Below are 20,153 nucleotides of genomic sequence, written 5' to 3' on the forward strand. Positions count from 1 at the left end.
TGACAGCTCTCTAATGAATTAAGCCTGACCAAGACAACCTAGTCTTACACACACACACACACACACACACACACGATATTCATAGCAAAAAAACATTCATGCACACCATCTTCTCACAAACATTTGTAGTTGGCTGTTATCATTACAACCTACTTGAGGTTGGTCACGTTGCACGGCGTGCATTTTCCTGGCGACTGCCTTCTCAGAGGCTGCGGTGCCGCAGGGGTAGTGGTGCGAGGAGAGCAGTGTGTTATCACACATGGCTGTCCTCCCCTCAGCCTCCAGCTGACCAACTCCTATTAGAAATACTGACTAGAGCTGGGACAATAAACCGAAAATGATCAACACAGACCAAACTGACTACTTACAGTGCATTCGGGAAGTACAGACACCCTCACTAATTGCACATTTTGTTACGTGACAGCCTTTTTCTAAAATGTATTAAATCAATTGTTTCCCTCAATCTACACAACACCCCATAAGTGAAAACAGGGTTAGACATTTTTTGCAAATGCAGTAAAAAAATAAAAAGCAGGAGGTACCTTATTTACATACTCATTTAAGGATTTTCCTGTATTTTCAACATTGTAGAATAATAGTGAAGACATCAAAACTATGAAATAACACATATGGAATCATGTAGTAACCAAAAAGTGTTTAACCAGTCAAAAAAAATATATATATATATATATTTGAGATTCTTCAAATAGCCACCCTTTGCCTTGATGACTGCTTTGCACACTCTTGGCATTCTCTCAACCAGCGTCACCTGGAATGTTTTTCCAAAAGTCTTGAAGGAGTTCCCACATATGCTGAGCACTTCTTGGCTGCTTTGCCTTCACTTTGTGGTCCGACTCATCCCAAACCATCTCAATTTGGTTGAGGTCGGGGGATTGTGGAGGGCAGGTCATCTGATGAGGCACTCCATCACTCTCCTTTTTGGTCAAATAGCCCTTACACAGCCTGGAGGTGTGTTGGGTCATTGTCCAGTTGAAAAACAAGTGACAGTCCCACTAAGCACAAACCAGATGGGATGGCGTATCGCTGCAGAATGCTGTGGTACCATGCTGGTTAAGTGTGCCTTGAATTCTAAATAAGTCATTGACAGTGTCACCAGCAAAGCACCCCACACCATAACACCTCAATGCTGCACGGTGGGAAATACACACGAGGAAATCATCCATTCACCCACTCCGCATCTCATAAGACGCCGAGGTTGGAACCAAAAATCGCAAATTTGGACTAGTCAGACCAAAGGACACATTTCCACTGGTCTAATGTCCATTGCTCATGTTTCTTGGCCCAAGCAAGTCTCTTATTATTGGTGTCCTTTAGTAGTTTCATTGCAGCAATTCGATCATGAAGGCCTGATTCACACAGTCTCCTCTGAACAGTTGATATTGAGATGTCTCCGTTACTTGAACTCTGAAGCATTTATTCAGACTGCAATTTCTGAGACGGGTAACTCTAATGAACTTATCCTCTGCAGCAGAGGTAACTCGGGGTCTTCAATTCCTTCCAAACTTTTGACTTGTACTGTGTGTGTGTGTGTGTGTAATATTAAAAAAAAAATTGTACCTTTAATTCACTAGGCAAGTCAGTTAAGAACAAATGATTATTTTCAAATGGCGGCCTGAGAAAAGTGGAACAGATTTTTACCTTGTCAGCGCAGGGATTTGATTTTGTAACCTTTCGGTTACTAGTCCAACGCTATAACCACTATTTGCTCTAACAAACACCAGCAATTCGATACTGTAATTTTATTGCAATTAGATCTTCCAAAATATTTCTCATTGTATGTCAATTGGAGAAGAACAAGAGAGCCATGAGAAAAATGTTTCAGTCATGGATAGGGCTGTGGCGACCAGTGAATGTCAAGCAACTACCTGCTGCTCTCACTGTAATTGATCGTCAATTAACATATCATTTAGCATCTCCTGGCTTCCAGACATGGCCTACAAGCCACTGATACAGACCTTTAGAACATCTACATTTTTTTTAAAGTATAATAAATCCATTTAATATAGCCTAAACCATCACAATATGTCCATGATTTATTTTAGACAGGTCTAAAGAAACATTAAGACAATTTAGTCCATTTCAGAAGAACAGAATAGCATACTCGGAGTTGTCCTTATGTTAGGTCCTGATCAAGATATGCCATTTAGCAGACAATATTTAGCAGACAATATTTGCATTATTTTATAGTATGAAGAACACAATTGAACATATCCTTTCTATTGTATTCAGCTTTGTTCTCCAAAGCGATTTAAGTGAGCACATGCGGCTAATGTGTTGAGCGTTAATAAAGAAACAGGTACTCCTATATTCTTCATTTAGAGATATTAATGTAACTTTTGTTGTGATACAAATGTTGGGCTATAAGTTTAGATTTTATAGGCTGCATGATGTGACTAATGATGATTTGAAAAAGAAAACTCATGACAGGTATGAGCTCTGCTTTGCTTTTTGCACAGGCTGTACACACTTGTCTCATTCACAATTTGACAAGCACTTGATAAATTTCTTGCAGCTGGGAAATTCATCCCTTTTGTGTCGCCATAATGCCCCCTAAAAAAAATCCATGCCTTTTGCGCCCAGTGACCACTGTGCCCATGGGCTGAATATAATAATTATAATTCCCTTCTCCTGGCTGCTCACGTGATCGGGTCCTTCTGACAGGCTACAAGTGAAGACAGACGTCGGGGACTATGCGCGTGCTTATCCAATTCCGAGGAGCATATTGAAGATATTGGATATTGGAGCTATCCACATGTACTTTTCTTCATCAGCCAACAAGATGAGTAGGCCTAAAAAAACAGCAAAAGCACTAGCCTATATCAAGCTACTATCGCCCATAGTACAAAAGTTGACCCATCCTGTGTAAGAAATAAATATTCCAAAACATAGTCTGGGACAGTTGTGGGATGCGATGTATTAAGTTTGGGATTAAAAATAAATAACAGTTCTAAGCAATGAGCCTGATGCAACAGATGAAAGTTTATCAACATTTTAAGCTAAACAATTAGGCCATTTCTTTACATTATAAGCTCAGTAATGCACACGTTCCATTATCAAGTGGCAGTAAATGTGATTACTGTTGTAATGCTTTTATTATAAAAAGGTGAATTTTTATGGTGAAAATAATCTTCCAAACTTCAAATTCACACACTGCTTATGTATCCCAGATCATCTGCTTTACAACGGGTGTAGAGCCTAATGTGCTTCATTTTGAGAAGTTATTTGGCCACTTTAGTTGTGATACAAGCCTTATCAAAACATATCGACCTATGGGCTAGGCTACATGTGGTGTGTGACTATGATTTGAGAAATAAAAAAAGGTATGCTGTGTTTCTTGCCTCACGCTGGGCATCATTCACATATTCACAAGTGATGGGTGACAATATTAGCCCATCACACTATTCTTGATTTAACAATGGTTTTACATATGCTAAATCATGAGATTTTTTTTATTTATGTAGAATGGACCATTATCCTGCACCTGTCTCAAAACAGGGGTAGCTGGAAAAAAAAACATCTATGCACTTAAATAGCGAATGGAGGTCGCTTTTCACGGGGTTCATTTTCATGCCAGCCAGGTAGGCTGTACTCCTGTTGTATAGAGACAATGTTAGGAAAGTTGAGAAATATAGTAGTCCTAGCCTATAGAAAGCTGATGGGATCCTCTTTTTAAGAGGCCACTGTTTTCTCACGCAACTGCATCGCCAATAGAAATGTTGCGCAACATGAGCTCTCATGAAGTGTTTGACTTGATTTTTCATTACATTGACATGGATGTCAGAGTGATTAGTGGGACAAGAGTGCTGAGTACCAGGCAGTTAGCAAGTTTGGTAGGTTACTAATAACCAGTGTCAGAGCTTGGAAAAAGCCAAATTACTGTGACTAAACCATCACGTGGAATTTGACTGTCGTCATGACTTGTGACCGCCGATGTGGCGGTAATACGGTCACCACACAGCCCTAGTTATGGAAATAAAAAGGTGTTGAAAACAAATTGGCTCCCTATTAAAAAAATAAGATGGAGAACAAGCTATGAAGTGGAAAAAAACTGGGAGTTTTGATGCAGGCACAGCCAACTAGCACAAAAATAATATTGTGAGTCAAAACGATATATAATATCCCGATATGTACCTGTAGCGACCCCCCCCCCCCCCCCAAAAGAAAAATCACTGAATGCAGTTAATAAACCCTACAGGAAACCCCTACAGTATAGTCTATAAAATGATGTGTGCCTCTATGAAGTCATTGTGAATCTTCAGACAGTCACGAATGTGATAGGCCTATGCACAATTCACCAACAAGCATCTCGGTCACAGACATGAAGTCGTAACAACTCAGAGAGACTTGAGGGAAAGATGCTATCTTCTCCGGTCCTAGAGCCTAGGTTATTTTCCAAGTTGCTTATATCGGTTTCATTGGTTCTGATATCTTGTCAGCGACACTATGTAAAGGTGACACAGCACCTCTTATTTGTGGAGAATCCTGGCATAGTGACCATATCTTGGTTTTAAATGACCATCTGATTTGTGCAGTCTTTCACAGGATTCTTAGGCTAAATAGGAATTATTCCTGAAATTGAAACTTGGTAGATTTTTCAGGAAAATATGAATCCCCTTTGCACATTGAGTTTATGAACTTATTGTTCAATGTATCATTATAATTCAGTCAGTCAATTTATCATGATATGGATGTGTCCATATCACCCAACTAATACTGGAGATGGTGACAACGTTCGTGTGGCATGTAGATAAAATGTCACGACATGGTGTCACGGTGCGAGATGATACTGTGATACATTGTGTTCAATAGCCTGGGCGTGCAGAATAATGTATTCTGAGATATGGTGCAAGTCTGTCAGAAAAGGCTTTTGTGAAAAGATTGGAGCCCGGCAAGCAGACAAACTTGTTTTGGTAAAAAAAACTAGGAGAGATCTGTATATAGTGACTGAAGAGTTCTGATAAAACTGAGCAACACTGTTCACATTTGTCACCACACAACATTGCATACAGTCTAAGATGTAGCAGGGTATAGGGTAAATCTACACTGCTCAAAAAAATTAAGGGAACACTTCAACAACACAATGTAACTCCTAGTCAATCACTTCTGTGATATCAAACTGTCCACTTAGGAAGCAACACTGATTGACAATAAATGTCACATGCTGTTGTGCAAATGGAATAGACAACAGGTGGAAATTATAGGCAATTAGCAAGACACCCCCAATAAAGGAGTGGTTCTGCAGCTCATCCTGGATGGCACATCAATGCGAGATGTGAGAAGAAGGCTTGCTGTGTCTGTCAGCGTAGTGTCCAGAGCATGGAGGCGCTACCAGGAGACAGGCCAGTACATCAGGAGATGTGGAGGAGGCCGTAGGAGGGCAACAACCCAGCAGCAGGCCACAAATGTGCATGTGTCTGCTCAAACGGTCAGAAACAGACTCCATGAGGGTGGTATGAGGGTCCGACGTCCACAGGTGGGGGTTGTGCTTACAGCCCAACACCGTGCAGGACGTTTGGCATTTTCCAGAGAACACCAAGATTGGCAAATTCGCCACTGGCGCCCTGTGCTCTTCACAGATGAAAGCAGGTTCACACTGAGCACATGTGACAGACATGACAGTCTGGAGACGCCGTGGAGAAAGTTCTGCCTGCAACATCCTTCAGCATGACCGTTTTAGCGGTGGGTCAGTCATGGTGTGGGGTGGCATTTCTTTGGGGGGCCACACAGCCCTCCATGTGCTCGCCAGAGCACTGCCATTAGGTACCGAGATGAGATCCTCAGACCCCTTGTGAGACCATATGCTGGTGCGGTTGGCCCTGGGTTCCTCCTAATGTGGCTGGAGTGTGTCAGCAGTTCCTGCAAGAGGAAGGCATTGATGGTATGGACTGGCCCGCCCGTTCCCCAGACCTGAATCCAATTGACACATCTGGGACACAAGGTCTCGCTCCATCCACCAACGCCACGTTGCACCACAGACTGTCCAGGAGTTGGCGGATGCTTTAGTCCAGGTCTGGGAGGAGATCCCTCAGGAGACCATCCCCCACCTCATCAGGAGCATGCCCAGGCGTTGTAGGGAGGTCATACAGGCACGTGGAGGCCACACACACGGAGCCTCATTTTGACTTGTTTTAAGGACATTACATCAAAGTTGGATCAGCTTGTAGTGTGGTTGCATGTATGTTACACAAAATAACACAGGGACCTTCTAGCCTCCTTTTGGCTACGGACATGATACACAACACAGTACAGTGTAGCGCAGTCAATGGCTATGAACTGACACACATACACTTTTCTTCAGGAAAGAAACAGAGGGATATATATATATATATATATATATCCCATCTATCTTGTAGAAGTCATGTGCATCCAGAAGGAACAGAGGCTATAGGCTAGATATTGATCCTGGTGATCTTATTGTCTGACACACTAACCCTCCTCTGGGACAGGTCTGATATAAGACCCTGTTCAACAGAATCACACACACAAGTCCCTGGCTACTGTACATGGTGGTTGAGCAGTCTCCTGATGCCACTAGCAGCAAGCCCATGAGCCCAGCCCTTGAGCTCAGCCTTCAGCCCGGCTGCAGCTCGTGGATTAGAAGTGTAGCCGGGAGTATCCAGGAGGATTTTCCAAGCAGGCTCGCTCAGGCTTTCCCCAAAGATGCACTTTGTTATGGTCTGGGAGAATCTGTGTAGAAGACCCATGAGCTACCTGATACCTTACAGCCCAGGAGGATACGCTCAGCGCTAGAGCGAGAGAGGACGAAAGGAGAGTGGTGTGTCCAACTTCTAAAGCCCTAGAGGGGAGTGGAATGGCCTTACCTACGGACCATCACTGCCAGGATTCACCGAGTCAGGCCTGTTTCAGAGAGAGGAGAGGGGAGACAGAGAGCTCTGCTGTGGGGGTTATTGGATAACAAACGAGAGGATCGCCCAGTCCTCCTCGGAGACTGATCGTTTGTATCCATTTGTCATAATCCAAACAAAGCAAAACAATACCCAGATGTGTTCAGAGTCAGGGCCCAGTCCTGTAATCACGTTATAGCCAGTGTCCAGGATCAATGGAGCACAGGGAGAGGCCATCCAATCCCCAAGGCACCAAAGATGAATATGGGAGAGATCTGCCACACTCACTGACAACCCATCATCCTAATGTATTGTCCCCCCCATTATACTACCACTATGATTTATCAGAAAGGGAAAAAAAATAATAAAAATAAACTTGCTGTGCTCACCCGCCTATGCAAAAGTATCAGTGAAACCTAAAAAATATATATATATATATATTTATATATGCCTAGCTATTTCCGATAGGCCCTAGGTATCCTGGAGTTGCTGTTTCTCTGACAGAAGGGAACAGCCGAGTGGGATGGCTAGTTTGGCTACCCAGGTAAACAGACTATTATATCCAGTGATTGCGCCATACATCACCTCACCCAAATAATAGGGACAGTGAATAGGCTTACAGCTCTTAGTGAGTGACTAACCTACACTGGGGACCAGAGAGAGGTTAGAGTTTAGAAGCCATCTATGAAAGGGAGGGAAAACAGACCAGGGCTGCATCTCATCCCAAAGTTGTTCCCTCTTCTACCCTCACTCACTCCCAGGTCTGACAGGAGGTGAAAGCAATAGAACAGTTGTCCGATGTATAGAAGGGAGTAAATGAGGATAGAGTTAAAGGTGACAGGGTTTTGGAATGTAACGTAGCTTAGGGACCAAAATGATAAAAGCCATATTGATTTAGTTCCTTGCCTGGGTGTGAGGAGAGCCAGGCAGCGGCGTTGGAAATTGCCAGGGACCTCAAGATATACTTAGGTGCCCATACGATGTGTTGCGCTTCGATACCGTGCTTTCATTGCAATTTGATAATTCAAACATATTGCTAAACATGTCCGCTGCAGAGGGACAGGAGAGACCCATGAGACTGTTGATCAATCAGGGAAATAAAAGTGCTGAAAACAAGCTATGAAGGGCTTTTAATGCAGGTACATCCAACTAGACATGTCCGCTGCAGAGGGACAGGAGAGACCCATGAGACTGTTGATCAATCAGGGAAATAAAAGTGCTGAAAACAAGCTATGAAGGGCTTTTAATGCAGGTACATCCAACTAGACATGTCCGCTGCAGAGGGACAGGAGAGACCCATGAGACTGTTGATCAATCAGGGAAATAAAAGTGCTGAAAACAAGCTATGAAGGGCTTTTAATGCAGGTACATCCAACTAGACATGTCCGCTGCAGAGGGACAGGAGAGACCCATGAGACTGTTGATCAATCAGGGAAATAAAAGTGCTGAAAACAAGCTATGAAGGGCTTTTAATGCAGGTACATCCAACTAGACATGTCCGCTGCAGAGGGACAGGAGAGACCCATGAGACTGTTGATCAATCAGGGAAATAAAAGTGCTGAAAACAAGCTATGAAGGGCTTTTAATGCAGGTACATCCAACTAGCGCTAAAACAATATTGCGATATTGTCAGACCGAAATATCAAAAAGAATATCCCAAAATGTAACTGTAGTGATTTATTTTCCCCCCATCACTACCAGGCAGCACTAGGAGGTGGAGCCAGGAAAGGCCTTTCTGCTGCATGTTTGAGATGACAAACATTATTAATAAAAAAATAAAAAGCAAGGACACAGAAGGGTCCAAAAACAGCACAATTAGTTAACGAGGGAGGGAGAGAATAGAACTGCCGAGTACTAGATATTAGACCTCTTAGGACATTTTGGAACCGCATTGCAATGTATGCTCAATTTAGGATAGTAATCACAATTTGTAGTGTAGTGCTGTGATCGGGGGGGGGGGGGTAAAACCCAGCAGGATCTGCATACGTAACAGGATGCTCTGGGCAGGGCAGGGCTGCTACTTAGCCTAACTACTTCCTGTAAGATAGAGCAAAGCAGAGTGGGGCTAATCGCCTGGTCCGGTGAGGCCCCCTCTCTGCAGGGAGCTATGGTTGTGGAGGGTTCTGACCAATGGACAAGACTGCTTCACAGTCAACTCAAATCTCTACGTGTTACCTCATTTGCGAGTCATGGAAACATGATAAGTGAGATGACAAAGCATTTATAGGAAACAGAGAGGGATTTGCAATACTACCCTGATTCTACAGAAGGGAGATTCTCTTTGTATGTAGTCAAGACCCTCATTCCAAACCAGAGAAAATTCTGGGAAGTATCCATTTAGAAAGCCCCTAAACAAGGAGAGCAGAGTTGAGGGGATGTTGAGAACAACATTTCACAGGAAGTCACACATCCTGCGTTAAACCGCATCCGTTTCCTCACAAACCCCCTCATATATTGTCAAACCTTGACCATCTTCATTGTCAAACACTGACAATCATCCTCTGGTCAATACCACCAACAGACAGGCCGGTCAGCGGGGACACCACACAAAACCCCACCACGGCAACAGACCAAACCTGCCGTTCTGATTGGAGTACTAGGAAAACCTATCCACCACTTTTTAAAATTAAATGTCAGTTGCTTAGCGCCAATTGGTCTTTGTTTCGGGCCATTTTGAGTCTGTAAATCGAACCCACAAATGCTGATGCTCCAGATACTCAACTAGTCTAAAAGAAAGCTAGTTTTATTGCTTCTTTTAAAATCAGCACAAGTTTTCAGCTGTGCTAACATAAAATGATAACATTGGATTAGCTAACACAACATGCCATTGGAACACAGGAGTGATGGTTGCTGATAAAATGTAGATATTCTATTTAAAAAAATGTAAGAATAAAATCAGCAGTTTCCAGCTACAATAGTCATGTGCAACGTTAAATGTCTACACTGTATTTCTGATCAATTTGATGTTACTTCAAAATGGACACTTTTTTTTTTGCCTTTCTTTCGAAAACAAAGACATTTCTAAGTGACCCCAAACTTTTGAACACTAGTGTACATTTCTATAAAAACGGTAGTGTCTATTTATAAAACAAAAATGAGGGCAACTACTAAAACAATACTGCACAAGGCTTCTAAATATACACCCCAAAAACTATTTCAAGGGACATGGATTCTCAATTAATAAAACCGCTATAGGAAAAGTTGTCAGGGAACAGGCTCCTCATACGAAACAAATTTTCCAAAAAAGGGGGTAGGTCGAAAGTGAAAGAAACAGAGTGAAGGAAAGAGAGCGGGGGAAAGAGCTGAAGCATGCAGCAGGAGGTATTGGGATGACGGCATTGTAGCTTCCAGAGAACATGCCAAACCATGGAAATCATTTCCTGCTCCACAGAAGACTTTTATGGAATTCTAGCACCGTGTTTCACGTCACAAAGACCACCTCCCTCTACCCCCCCCTCCCCAAGCCTACCCACCCACCCCCCTTCCTCTCAGCCAGCCCACCACCACTTCTCCATCCCTTACAACAGATCTAGGATCAGCTTATCCTCGAATCCGAACCACTAGGATGGGAAAACAGCATTTAAGGGCATCTGAACCTTACTCCCCGCTAAACAGCTGTCAGGATGAAGCTAAGCAGGGGCAACACAACACTGATTGGCTCTACTATTCAGAGTCAAAGCCCCTTAGAACTTTCCCACTGGGAGTCAACACCCACCCAGGTTGGAGGGGCAACATTACTTTACTCAAACACACCTTTTACATAAGAGTTTGGACTTTCCTCCATGCGCTCCCCCTCCCTTAGGGTAGAGGTACTGTATACTAACAAAGTAGCTCCTCTACTCCCTAAAGTCAGATGTTTGGCTTTTCTCACAAACCCTTTTCTTGGAGCCCTGATACAGAAAACAGGGACTGCTTCCAGGATGGTGAAACATTACAACAATGCATTCTTAGAAAAAAGATTGCACACAACAAACAAGAGTGTTTGCATCCCCACTTTCACAGGAAGGGGCAGGCCATACCGGTATGTGTGTGTGTGTCTGTACAAAATGTGCCTCGCTCAATTTAATGACGTCCGTGTTAGCGCATCAGGATTCCAGGGATTGCATTAGCATTGAGTGCTGGCAGCCAGGCAGGCCTCCATTATATAGGCTAACAATAAGAGCACAAGGCCAGTGGCTGTCCTGTCCCTTCATGGACACTGTAAAGGCCTGTGTAAAAGGCCAGGACAGATCTTGGCACTCTTTAAAAATTGTGATATGGGTATTTTCTGGTACTCACGTCAAAGAATTCAACATTTTTAGCCATCAGTTAGTACTTCATGGTGCTCGCTTCAACAAAACCCAAAGAAACCAAAGTGTTTGTTGGACAATGATCATGTTATTACCAAGTCATATGCAATGAAAGGGACTGGGCAACGTACACTACCGGTCAAAAGTTTTAGAACACCTACTCATTCAAGGGCTTTTCTTGATTTTTACTATTTTCTACATTGTAAAACTATGTGTGGTGTTTCAAAACTATGAAACACCACATATGGAATCATGTAGTAACCAAAAAGTGTTAAACAAATTAAAAGATATGAGATTCTTCAAAGAAGCCACCCTTTGCATGACAGCTTTGCACACTTGACATTCTCTCAACCAGCTTCACCTGGAATTATTTTCCAACAGTCTTGAATGAGTTCCCACATATGCTGAGCAATTGCTGGCTTCTTTTCTGTCACTGCTGCTTTGCGGTCCGAATCATCCCAAACCATCTCAATTGGGTTGAGGTTGGGTGATTGTGGAGCCCAGATCATCTGATGCAGCACTCAATCACTCTCCTTCTTGGTCAAATAGCCCTTATACAGCCTGGAGGTGTTTTGGGTCATTGTCCTGTTGAAAAACAAATGATAGTCCCACTAAGCGAAAACCAGATGGGATGGCGTATCGCTGCAGAATGTGGCGGTTGGAAACAACAAAAATTATATATATCTTTTTTTTTTTTATCGACCATGAAGACCTGATTCACTCAGTCTCCTCTGAACAGTTAATGTTGAGATGTGCGTTACTTGAACTCGGAAGCATTTATTTGGGCTGCAATTTCTGAGGCTGGTAACTAATGAACGTAACCTCTGCAGCAGAGGTAACTCTGGGTCTTCCTTTCCTGTGATGGTCCTCATGAGCCAGTTTCATCATAGCGCATGATGGTTTTTGTGGCTACACTTGAGAAACTTTGAGTTCTTGAAATGTTCTATATTGACTGACCTTCATGTTTTAAAGTAATGGACTATCGTTTATCTTTGCTTATTTGCGCTGTTATTGCCATAATATGGACTTGGTCTTTTATCAAGTAGGTCTCTTCTGTATACCACCCCTACATTGTCACAACACAACTGATTGCATCAAACGCATTAAGAAGGAAAGAAATTCCACAAATGAACTTTTAACAAGGCACACCTGTTAATTGAAATGCATTCCTGGTGACTACCTCATGAAGCTGGTTGAGAGAATGCCAAGGGTGTGCAAAGCTGTCAGAGGGAAAGGGAGGCTACTTTGAATAATCTCAAATACATTTAGATTTGTTTACCCCTTTTTTGGTTACTACGTGATTCCATAGTTGATATGTCTTCCTTATTATTCTACAATGTAGAATGAGTAAGTGTGGAATGGAATGAGTAAGTGTGTCCAAACCCCTTGGATTAGATGAGGTGATGCCCGGCAATGGAAACTGCTCAGGTGGTGGCAAATGATCATGGTTTACTGTGTGAAATTGAGTAAGTTGATGACGGCAATGGTAACTGTCAACGCAGCAGCAAAATCTCATGTTTGAGTGTGAAATCAAGTTAGACCATTTTAACCATATTTGATGAACCCGAAGTTGATAGTGAGCCAAAGTCTCAGAATTTCAGACTTCCTACAATGGTTGATACAGTGTGACAATTGTTCCATCTTCATCCAATAAAGTCCACAGCTAATGTTGTTTAGTCAGATGTTGGTTTCCCCTTCGAGTCCAACAGAAAAGCTTTCAAAGGAAGCACTTCGGATAAGAACAAAGTAATAATGTCCAACTTTAGCAGACACAAACAAGTGAAGTAGTGAGTGAGGAGGCGATCAGAGGGGAGGGTTTTTAATCATGCAGCCTGAAACACCGTACTCCTCAGATCAGGGGGGAATGAAGACTAATCAATGGCAAAGTGCTTTCCTGGCATTTCACAGTTGAATCCATTATGCTGTACTGTAGTTACTAGCTCCCCATCTGAGCCTCTGATGTAAAGGGGTTAGTCACTGCTTATAGTAGGGGATGGAGAGGACTGGCGGACGGCAGACAGAACACATGCGTTAACATGCATAATGTATGCCCCAACCTACAACAAGAGAACTGTGCTGGTAAAGGGTTGTGTTTTGAATGTGGGCTGTAAACAGTAGCTGTGAAACCACCATGAGGAATCTTAGCTCAGTATGTGTGACAATGCAGCGCATGCCACGGACTGCACCCTTAGACATGAACAGAATCACAAGGGATTTTGTGAGAGAGACTGGGACAGGACATCCTGTGTGTCTGTGTGCGAGAAGTACGTGGCATGTGTGTTGACAGACTACGTTCAAAAGGATGCCCTCTAAATTAACCTCCCTACACCAAGACAAACATCCGACTATCATTCAACCAATCAGAGTCCATATGCCGACATGTGGCCAAAGCACTTGAATGCAGTTCAGTCTGTACTCAACGATGTCACCAGTGAGAGGTGGGTGGACCGGGAGGCATGAAAAGAGGTCACGTACAGCTGGGAGAAAGCGCACACACATAAAATAGGTGGTGCCTTTTCTCACAATACACCAGTGTCACACTAGTTTCATCATGTGAGGCTCCCATGATCCCACTCTATCCAGTGTAAGTTGTTGATTTACTCTAAATGTGGATAATACTTGATCACTACTTCATCTCATTACCACTACTGGTCATATGTACAGTATTTCAACAAGGTTAACATAGAGTAGCCACGTGTCAAGTCTGCAGGGAGACTGGGTTAATGATTACAATGGAAAACAACCTGACTAGACCCATTTGAATGTTCCCATGCCATCTAAGGTGCACCCAAACACCAACATGTCAACTATGGGGGCCATTTGAGGATAACCATAGCAGCTACAGGAACTTTTAAACTTGATAAATCAAGTTAAGTCCCAGCGCTTGTCTCAAAGCAATCAAAGCGGTGCTGAAATGACAATCTAGGTCACCACACGTTGGTAAGCTATTCCTTCACATTTATTACAAACGATTGGATAACTGGGAGTTTGATACATGTCTTCAACCTGTACATAGCCCATCTGTAAATAGCCCATCCAACTACCTCATCCCCATACTGTATTTATCTTTGCACCCCAGTATCTACTTGCACATTCATCTTCTGCACATCTATCACTCCAGTGTTTAATTGGTATATTGTAATTACGTCGCCACCACGGCCTATTTATTGCCTTACCTCATTTGCACTCACTATATATAGACCTTTTCTACTGTGTTTGTTACTTCCATGTGTAACTCTGTGTAGTGGTATGTGTCAAACTGCTTTACTTTATCTTGGCCAGGTCGCAGATGTAAATGAGAACTTTTTCTCAACTAGCTTACCTGGTTAGATAAAAAAATACCATTGACATATTGAGAAGGAGGAAATGTTTTTGGTGGTATGGTAAAGTTTGGGAAAAACATGTACCAAGCATTAAGGACACCTCTTTCCATGACAGACAGACTCAGCGAAAGATGTGATCCCTTATTGAGATCACTTGTTAAATCTACTTCAAAATCAGTGTAGATGAAGGGGAGGAAACAGTTGAAAGGTTTTGTAAGCCTTGGGACATGTATTGTGTATGTGAGCCATTCAGAGGGTGAATGGGCAAGAAAACATGGTGCATTGAACGGGGTATGGTAGTAGGTGCCAGGCGCACCGGTTTGTGTCAAGAACAGCTACGCTGCTGGATTTTTCCACACGTAACAGTCTCCTGTACATATCAAGAATGGTCTCCCACCCAAAGGACATCCAGACAACTTGACACAACTTTAGGAAGCATTGGTGTCAACATGGGCCAGAATCCCTGTGGACTTCTTTCAACACCTTGTTGAATCCAAGGTGGGAGGGGGATGTAACTCAATATCAGGTAGGTGTTCCTATTGTTTAGTATAATCAGTGTTTGTTTCAGTGTGACAAGAACAACTGACAGTCAGTCAGCTGAACCAAATTATTCTAAACCATGGACATCAAACCACACACACACACACACACACACACACACACACACCACTTGAATCCACTGGCGATAACTCACAAAACCAAAGGTAGCCAGGACCAAGCACAACATGATTCGCGGAATCAGAATTGTATTTATGATACTAACTATTGACCAATAACAAGAGCAGTAACTTATTTAAATATTACAACAAGCTGGACAACCCACTATAAAAGCACACACACACACTCATGCTGTAACAGAAGGGAAGCATTCACAAGGGGAACTTACAGCTCCATACATCCACATCTTCTAGTGATGTGCAGTTTGCAAACGATTCATCCTTTTTGAACAACTCATTTTACTGACTCGAGAGTCAAGATTTGTTTCTGAGTGACAGCAGGATTAATACGCGCTCCAACAATTGTCCGCCATATATGCGCGCAGGAAAACCGATCATGCTGCCAGCAGCAGCACAGAGAAGGAAAATACATATTTAAAACTGATAATTGATCTCATGGAGTAGGAACGAATGTAATGATTAGATTATTGGATATTATGAGGGACACAGCTTTGTAAAAAACTAAAACATACACGCATCCTTTGCTCAACCAACTCAAACCATTGGGGTGATGCAGTTCGCAAACGATATTGTGCTCATCACCCTCACAGCAGTCAAGCAATGCATTCCGCCAAGAGTCGTCGTTCACAATATAGTCCGGTTTCAGCCACAACTAGACCTTCTTTCAAATGCATCAAGAAATCATCTTATTTGTATGCCTAGCAATCAACACGCGTACATGGTTTAAAACACCTTTTTACAAGTCTCATTCACAAATGACAGCTCCAACAAACCCCTTACGGTGAACGAGAGGCTTGTAAAATCATGACTCTAAAGACCTCAGTTCCTCGTTCTCCGGTAGGGGTCCTGCGTTCTCTGGGCAGAACTGACTCCAATTAATGAATGGAGTCAAAAGATGTGTTCTTTTGACTGAAGGAGTCAAAAACAGAGTCAGTTAACTGAGCCTCCCTGACGTTTCCCCACACGGTGCAGCTGCAGTGCTGCATGGGAGCCTGGTTTAGATGCAGCACATACGACCACAGAGAACAAAGGCCACAATTATACTGAGCTTTAACAGAAGGAACAGGGAAATGTGCAGGCCAGGGGGGAAAAAAATATGGTGCAATGGAGAAATGTTGGGTATTCGCACGCCTAAGACACTGTCAAGTCCCAAACTACACTGCCATCATGTTTTTCACCATGAAACAACCCAGTGTTCCACATGCTGAAACAGAGTTCATTCCCACTCTGTTCAATCTCTCGCTCAGAAACTTGTAAAATGGCAGCATAATTCCATTGGATGTTGCTAATCATGTGATAGAATGTGAGAAGTTCCAGTATATCCATATCATAAAACATTACAGGCTAGATAGATTCTGAATTCCCACTTAAGCCAACAGAGTAGCCTGTATGTTTAGTTTGCGTCGCTCACCGGCTACGATGTGCTATTATCTGTTAATGGTGTTTAGATGAAGTCTCATTCCAGTTGTCAGTTGAGTAACAGTTGCAAAGAAAATACATGTACTGCCTCACAAATATGACGAGATAACTGACAGACAGAACCCAGCTGCAGATGGGAGTCAGAGGGGACAGGGGCCAAAGAACATTGCCTCGTGACCAACTATGGCCTTCCTCCCCTTTGGTCAACCACATAAGGAAAACAAATATAGTAGAAATTGGTCATCTGAATAGAAGCACAAATCTACACAAAATAAAACATTGACATAAATCAATATGCAAATGTTTCTATTCCAATACTTTGAATAAGATGGGGACTAAAACAAAAAGGAGATAAGCACATTTCTTCCAGAAGAAGCTGGACATAGAGTGCAACACCATTGAACATCTCTTACCGAGTTTCTCCACGAGTTTGAGCATGACCCCACCGATGTGGATCTCGCCGGTGACCCTCAGAGACACGTCCCTATGGAGGTCTGTCACGTGCATCTTCAGTTCCCACGTTCCGTCCGCATAGCAGCCATCGGGCATCCGTATACCGTCCAGCGCCATCCTTACACAAATCACAACAATTAGGAAAAACTGCCCAAGAAAAAAAATACTTCCGTTCAACTGGTAAAAAAAGATGCATCAAAATTGTGCTTGCCATACATTTGTGAAGTTTGTCATATGCAGACTAAAAGTGACTTGAGGAAGCACAGGACCCAGACCACCATAGCCGTTCAAAGTGTTTTGATAAAATGTTGTGATTGTCCATAACTTCAGTTTGTTTCTTGAATCATAACTCACATTTTACATGTTTTCTTATAGGCCATTTGAAGCATGCTTTGGATATGGCTCTAGCAAAGGCTTCATTAGCTCTTCAGAACCCAAAGTGGCTCACAGCCCGTCCTTGGTTCTCTGCTGATGGTATGGAGGATAGCTGGCTCCATGTGAACTAAAATCTCGATATTGTTTTGGAAACCTTTGGAACTTAACTTTCAATTATTATTATTTTTTTAACACCGACTGTGCGCAATTTATCAGTCGCACCCGGCTGTTTTCACTCACTACCTCAGATATGACATTCACCTTGCGCTCGCATTTCCATTGGACCATTCCACATTTGCGGTCAGATGGCATGTTTGTCAAAATACAGGCGGTTGTAACTTTCCTGAACTGTGACAGTAAGTGTATCTGTTGTATAGGAAAAATGATATACAAGTTAAGTTCCAAATGTTGCCAAAGCTGTATTGCATGCGAGGCATATTTGCGTTTAGACAGAGCATTTGGGCAGGCGTCGGGGCATTTGGGCAGGCGTCGGGGCATTTGGGCAGGCGTCGGGGCATTTGGGCAGGCGTCGGGGCATTTGGGCAGGCGTCGGGGCATTTGGGCAGGCGTCGGGGCATTTGGGCAGGCGTCGGGGCATTTGCCTCACAAGGCTAAAGGGACATCCAATGGCTCAATGTAATTGGAGTCATGAATAAGTCTTAAAGCGGCAATCAGGAATTGAAACAACGCGAAATCCCGCCCTAGATTCGACAAAAACTGGTTGGAGGGATGGGGTTGGAGAAATGTAACCACTCAAATTCAGACATAACTAGAGATGCAATGACTGACCATCCATGATATCAACATAGTTTGAACAACGTTGAGGCTATACAATGTGTTTACATTGTTTTACGTCAATATTTGGAAACAGTCAAACGTATATTTAAGATTCTGATTGGGTACGACAGTTGAACTAAGGTCACGAGGCATTACATTATCAATGGGTACATACCAAAAACAATTGATGTAACAACTGCAGATTGCCCCTTTAAGGCTACATGTGAAGGACGCAATTAATCGATAACCAAAAAAGAACAAAGGGTACCGGCCTAAATTATGGCAAACTGAACTTCAATGAAAAATATTTAAAAAAACTCTCCCGTCTGTGTTCACCTGCTTTTTCTAACGGTAAAGACATCCTGACAAATATGAAGTTGATTACGTAAGCAGCCCCATACAAGAACTCATGAGAGCACCCAATCTGGTCAGCCAGAGTAACTCACTTTATGTCCATACATGAACAAAACTAATACGTTTGAACGAGTAAAGGGGAGTTAGAATCATACGTTATTTACCAGATATAGCAGGCCTTATCTGCATTTGGCGCACAAAAAAAAATGTTTTCATATTCCCGAGCGGCAGAGTGCGCAAAAAGAACTACATTTATTGAGTTGAGGACGTAAATTAAATCGGTTGTGTCCACTCACCTTCTCAAATACACCAACCAAATCCAAAAAGCCACTTAAACTTCCGAGGTTTCGATAGTCAACCAGATTTTCTAAATAATGTAGACTATCTGGGTCTTTTCAAAGAGAATATCCCCCAAAAAACGCGTCCAATTGAAGTATCCCAAAGTGCCTCCTGGCTTCAGCTAATGGAGTCCAGCCGTCTCTCTTTCTCCCTCCCTCTTCCCACCAGATAACGTCACTCACTGCTCCAGCTCCAATCGACGTTTCCTTTCAAACGGTTCAGCAGTTCCTCTCTCCCAACATTACCCGCCCGGTCATTCCCCTGCTCCTTCCATACTTATATTATTTTTCATTGGAAGGGGACTTGTGTGACGCGGGAAATTACGTACAATGTCATTTTTTATAATCTCGCAGATCTTTTCTAACCCCTAGGCTTGGAGTTTCAATGATGTCCCCAACCACGCACTCTTATTTAGAAATGCATTGGAAAAGTTAAAACTATGCTTTTGTATGTGGTGTTTTATTCCATGCTTTCATTCAAAACTGACCCATTGTGGAAAATCCAACAGTTTGGTAGGGGATAACAAGCGCATAGAACCGCTGCTGCATGCCTTTTATGGAAATAGTATAGCGTTTGCGGTGGTACATCCGGGGACCGTTATGGGGTCCCCGCCTAGGGAATTACACACAATTACTCATTTAGAACACACATTCTAAAGCCCCCCCCCCCCCCCCCCACATCTACAGTATATCAAATCCAGCGACTGAGCCCACTAGTCTTAAATACTTTGCAATATTATGCTCTCACTGGTAAAGATGTTACAAAATGTCCAGTGTGCAGCCACAAATCTGATTTGGATATAGCTGCTGATCACTCCTTTTGATGAAACACACAAGTTTTAACATAACATGCATTGCACTTGTTTTCCTTAAATGGTGTCCTACCCTCTTATCAGACCCACACATCCTTTCTGTTCATTGTTTTTCTTGAGCTAAATAAAATAACAAGATAATCTCTCTCCCTGTATTTTCATTTCTGGTACATCATTAAAATACCAACATCAGGAGTGGATTGTAGGCATACACTTTGACAGATCAACAGGCATGAGTTATGGCTGACTGAAGTGAAGAATAATCAAACCTCTTTGATGGATCCACAACCTCAGCCTTGAAAGAATACCCTGTTGAGCGTGCATGGGTAGTAGCTATTAGTCATTGTAAACTAAATAAAATACACATCAATGTGTGGATTTGTACAGATTTTTCTATCCACACACTGCCTCCACCACTCTAAAGAATGATATATTTAGCCAAACTACTCATTTGTTTGGCTTTGTTGATG

At 42.7% G+C, this 20,153-nt stretch overlaps 1 protein-coding gene across 9 annotated transcripts in view; it reads right to left on the bottom strand.

The window, feature by feature from the left end:
• The window catches only part of LOC109904174 (fermitin family homolog 2), a 72,754-nt gene extending 53,628 nt beyond the window's left edge, over positions 1 to 19,126 (bottom strand). For 7 of the 9 annotated variants that reach the window (XM_020501373.2, XM_020501372.2, XM_031788025.1 and 4 more), the window contains exons 1-2: positions 18,830 to 19,123; positions 16,988 to 17,145 (exon numbers count right to left, since the gene is read on the bottom strand). In XM_020501373.2, coding sequence (XP_020356962.1) covers positions 16,988 to 17,144 — 157 coding nt within the window. In that variant the 5' untranslated portion in view covers position 17,145; positions 18,830 to 19,123. Of the gene's footprint in view, positions 1 to 16,987; positions 17,146 to 18,829 lie in introns of all 9 variants that reach the window. The other 2 variants (XR_004202710.1, XM_020501368.2) reach the window with 2 other exon arrangements.
• Between the last annotated feature and the right edge of the window lie 1,027 nt (positions 19,127 to 20,153).

This window comes from Oncorhynchus kisutch, linkage group LG14 (genome assembly GCF_002021735.2).
Source record: "Oncorhynchus kisutch isolate 150728-3 linkage group LG14, Okis_V2, whole genome shotgun sequence".
Taxonomy (NCBI): domain Eukaryota; kingdom Metazoa; phylum Chordata; class Actinopteri; order Salmoniformes; family Salmonidae; genus Oncorhynchus; species Oncorhynchus kisutch.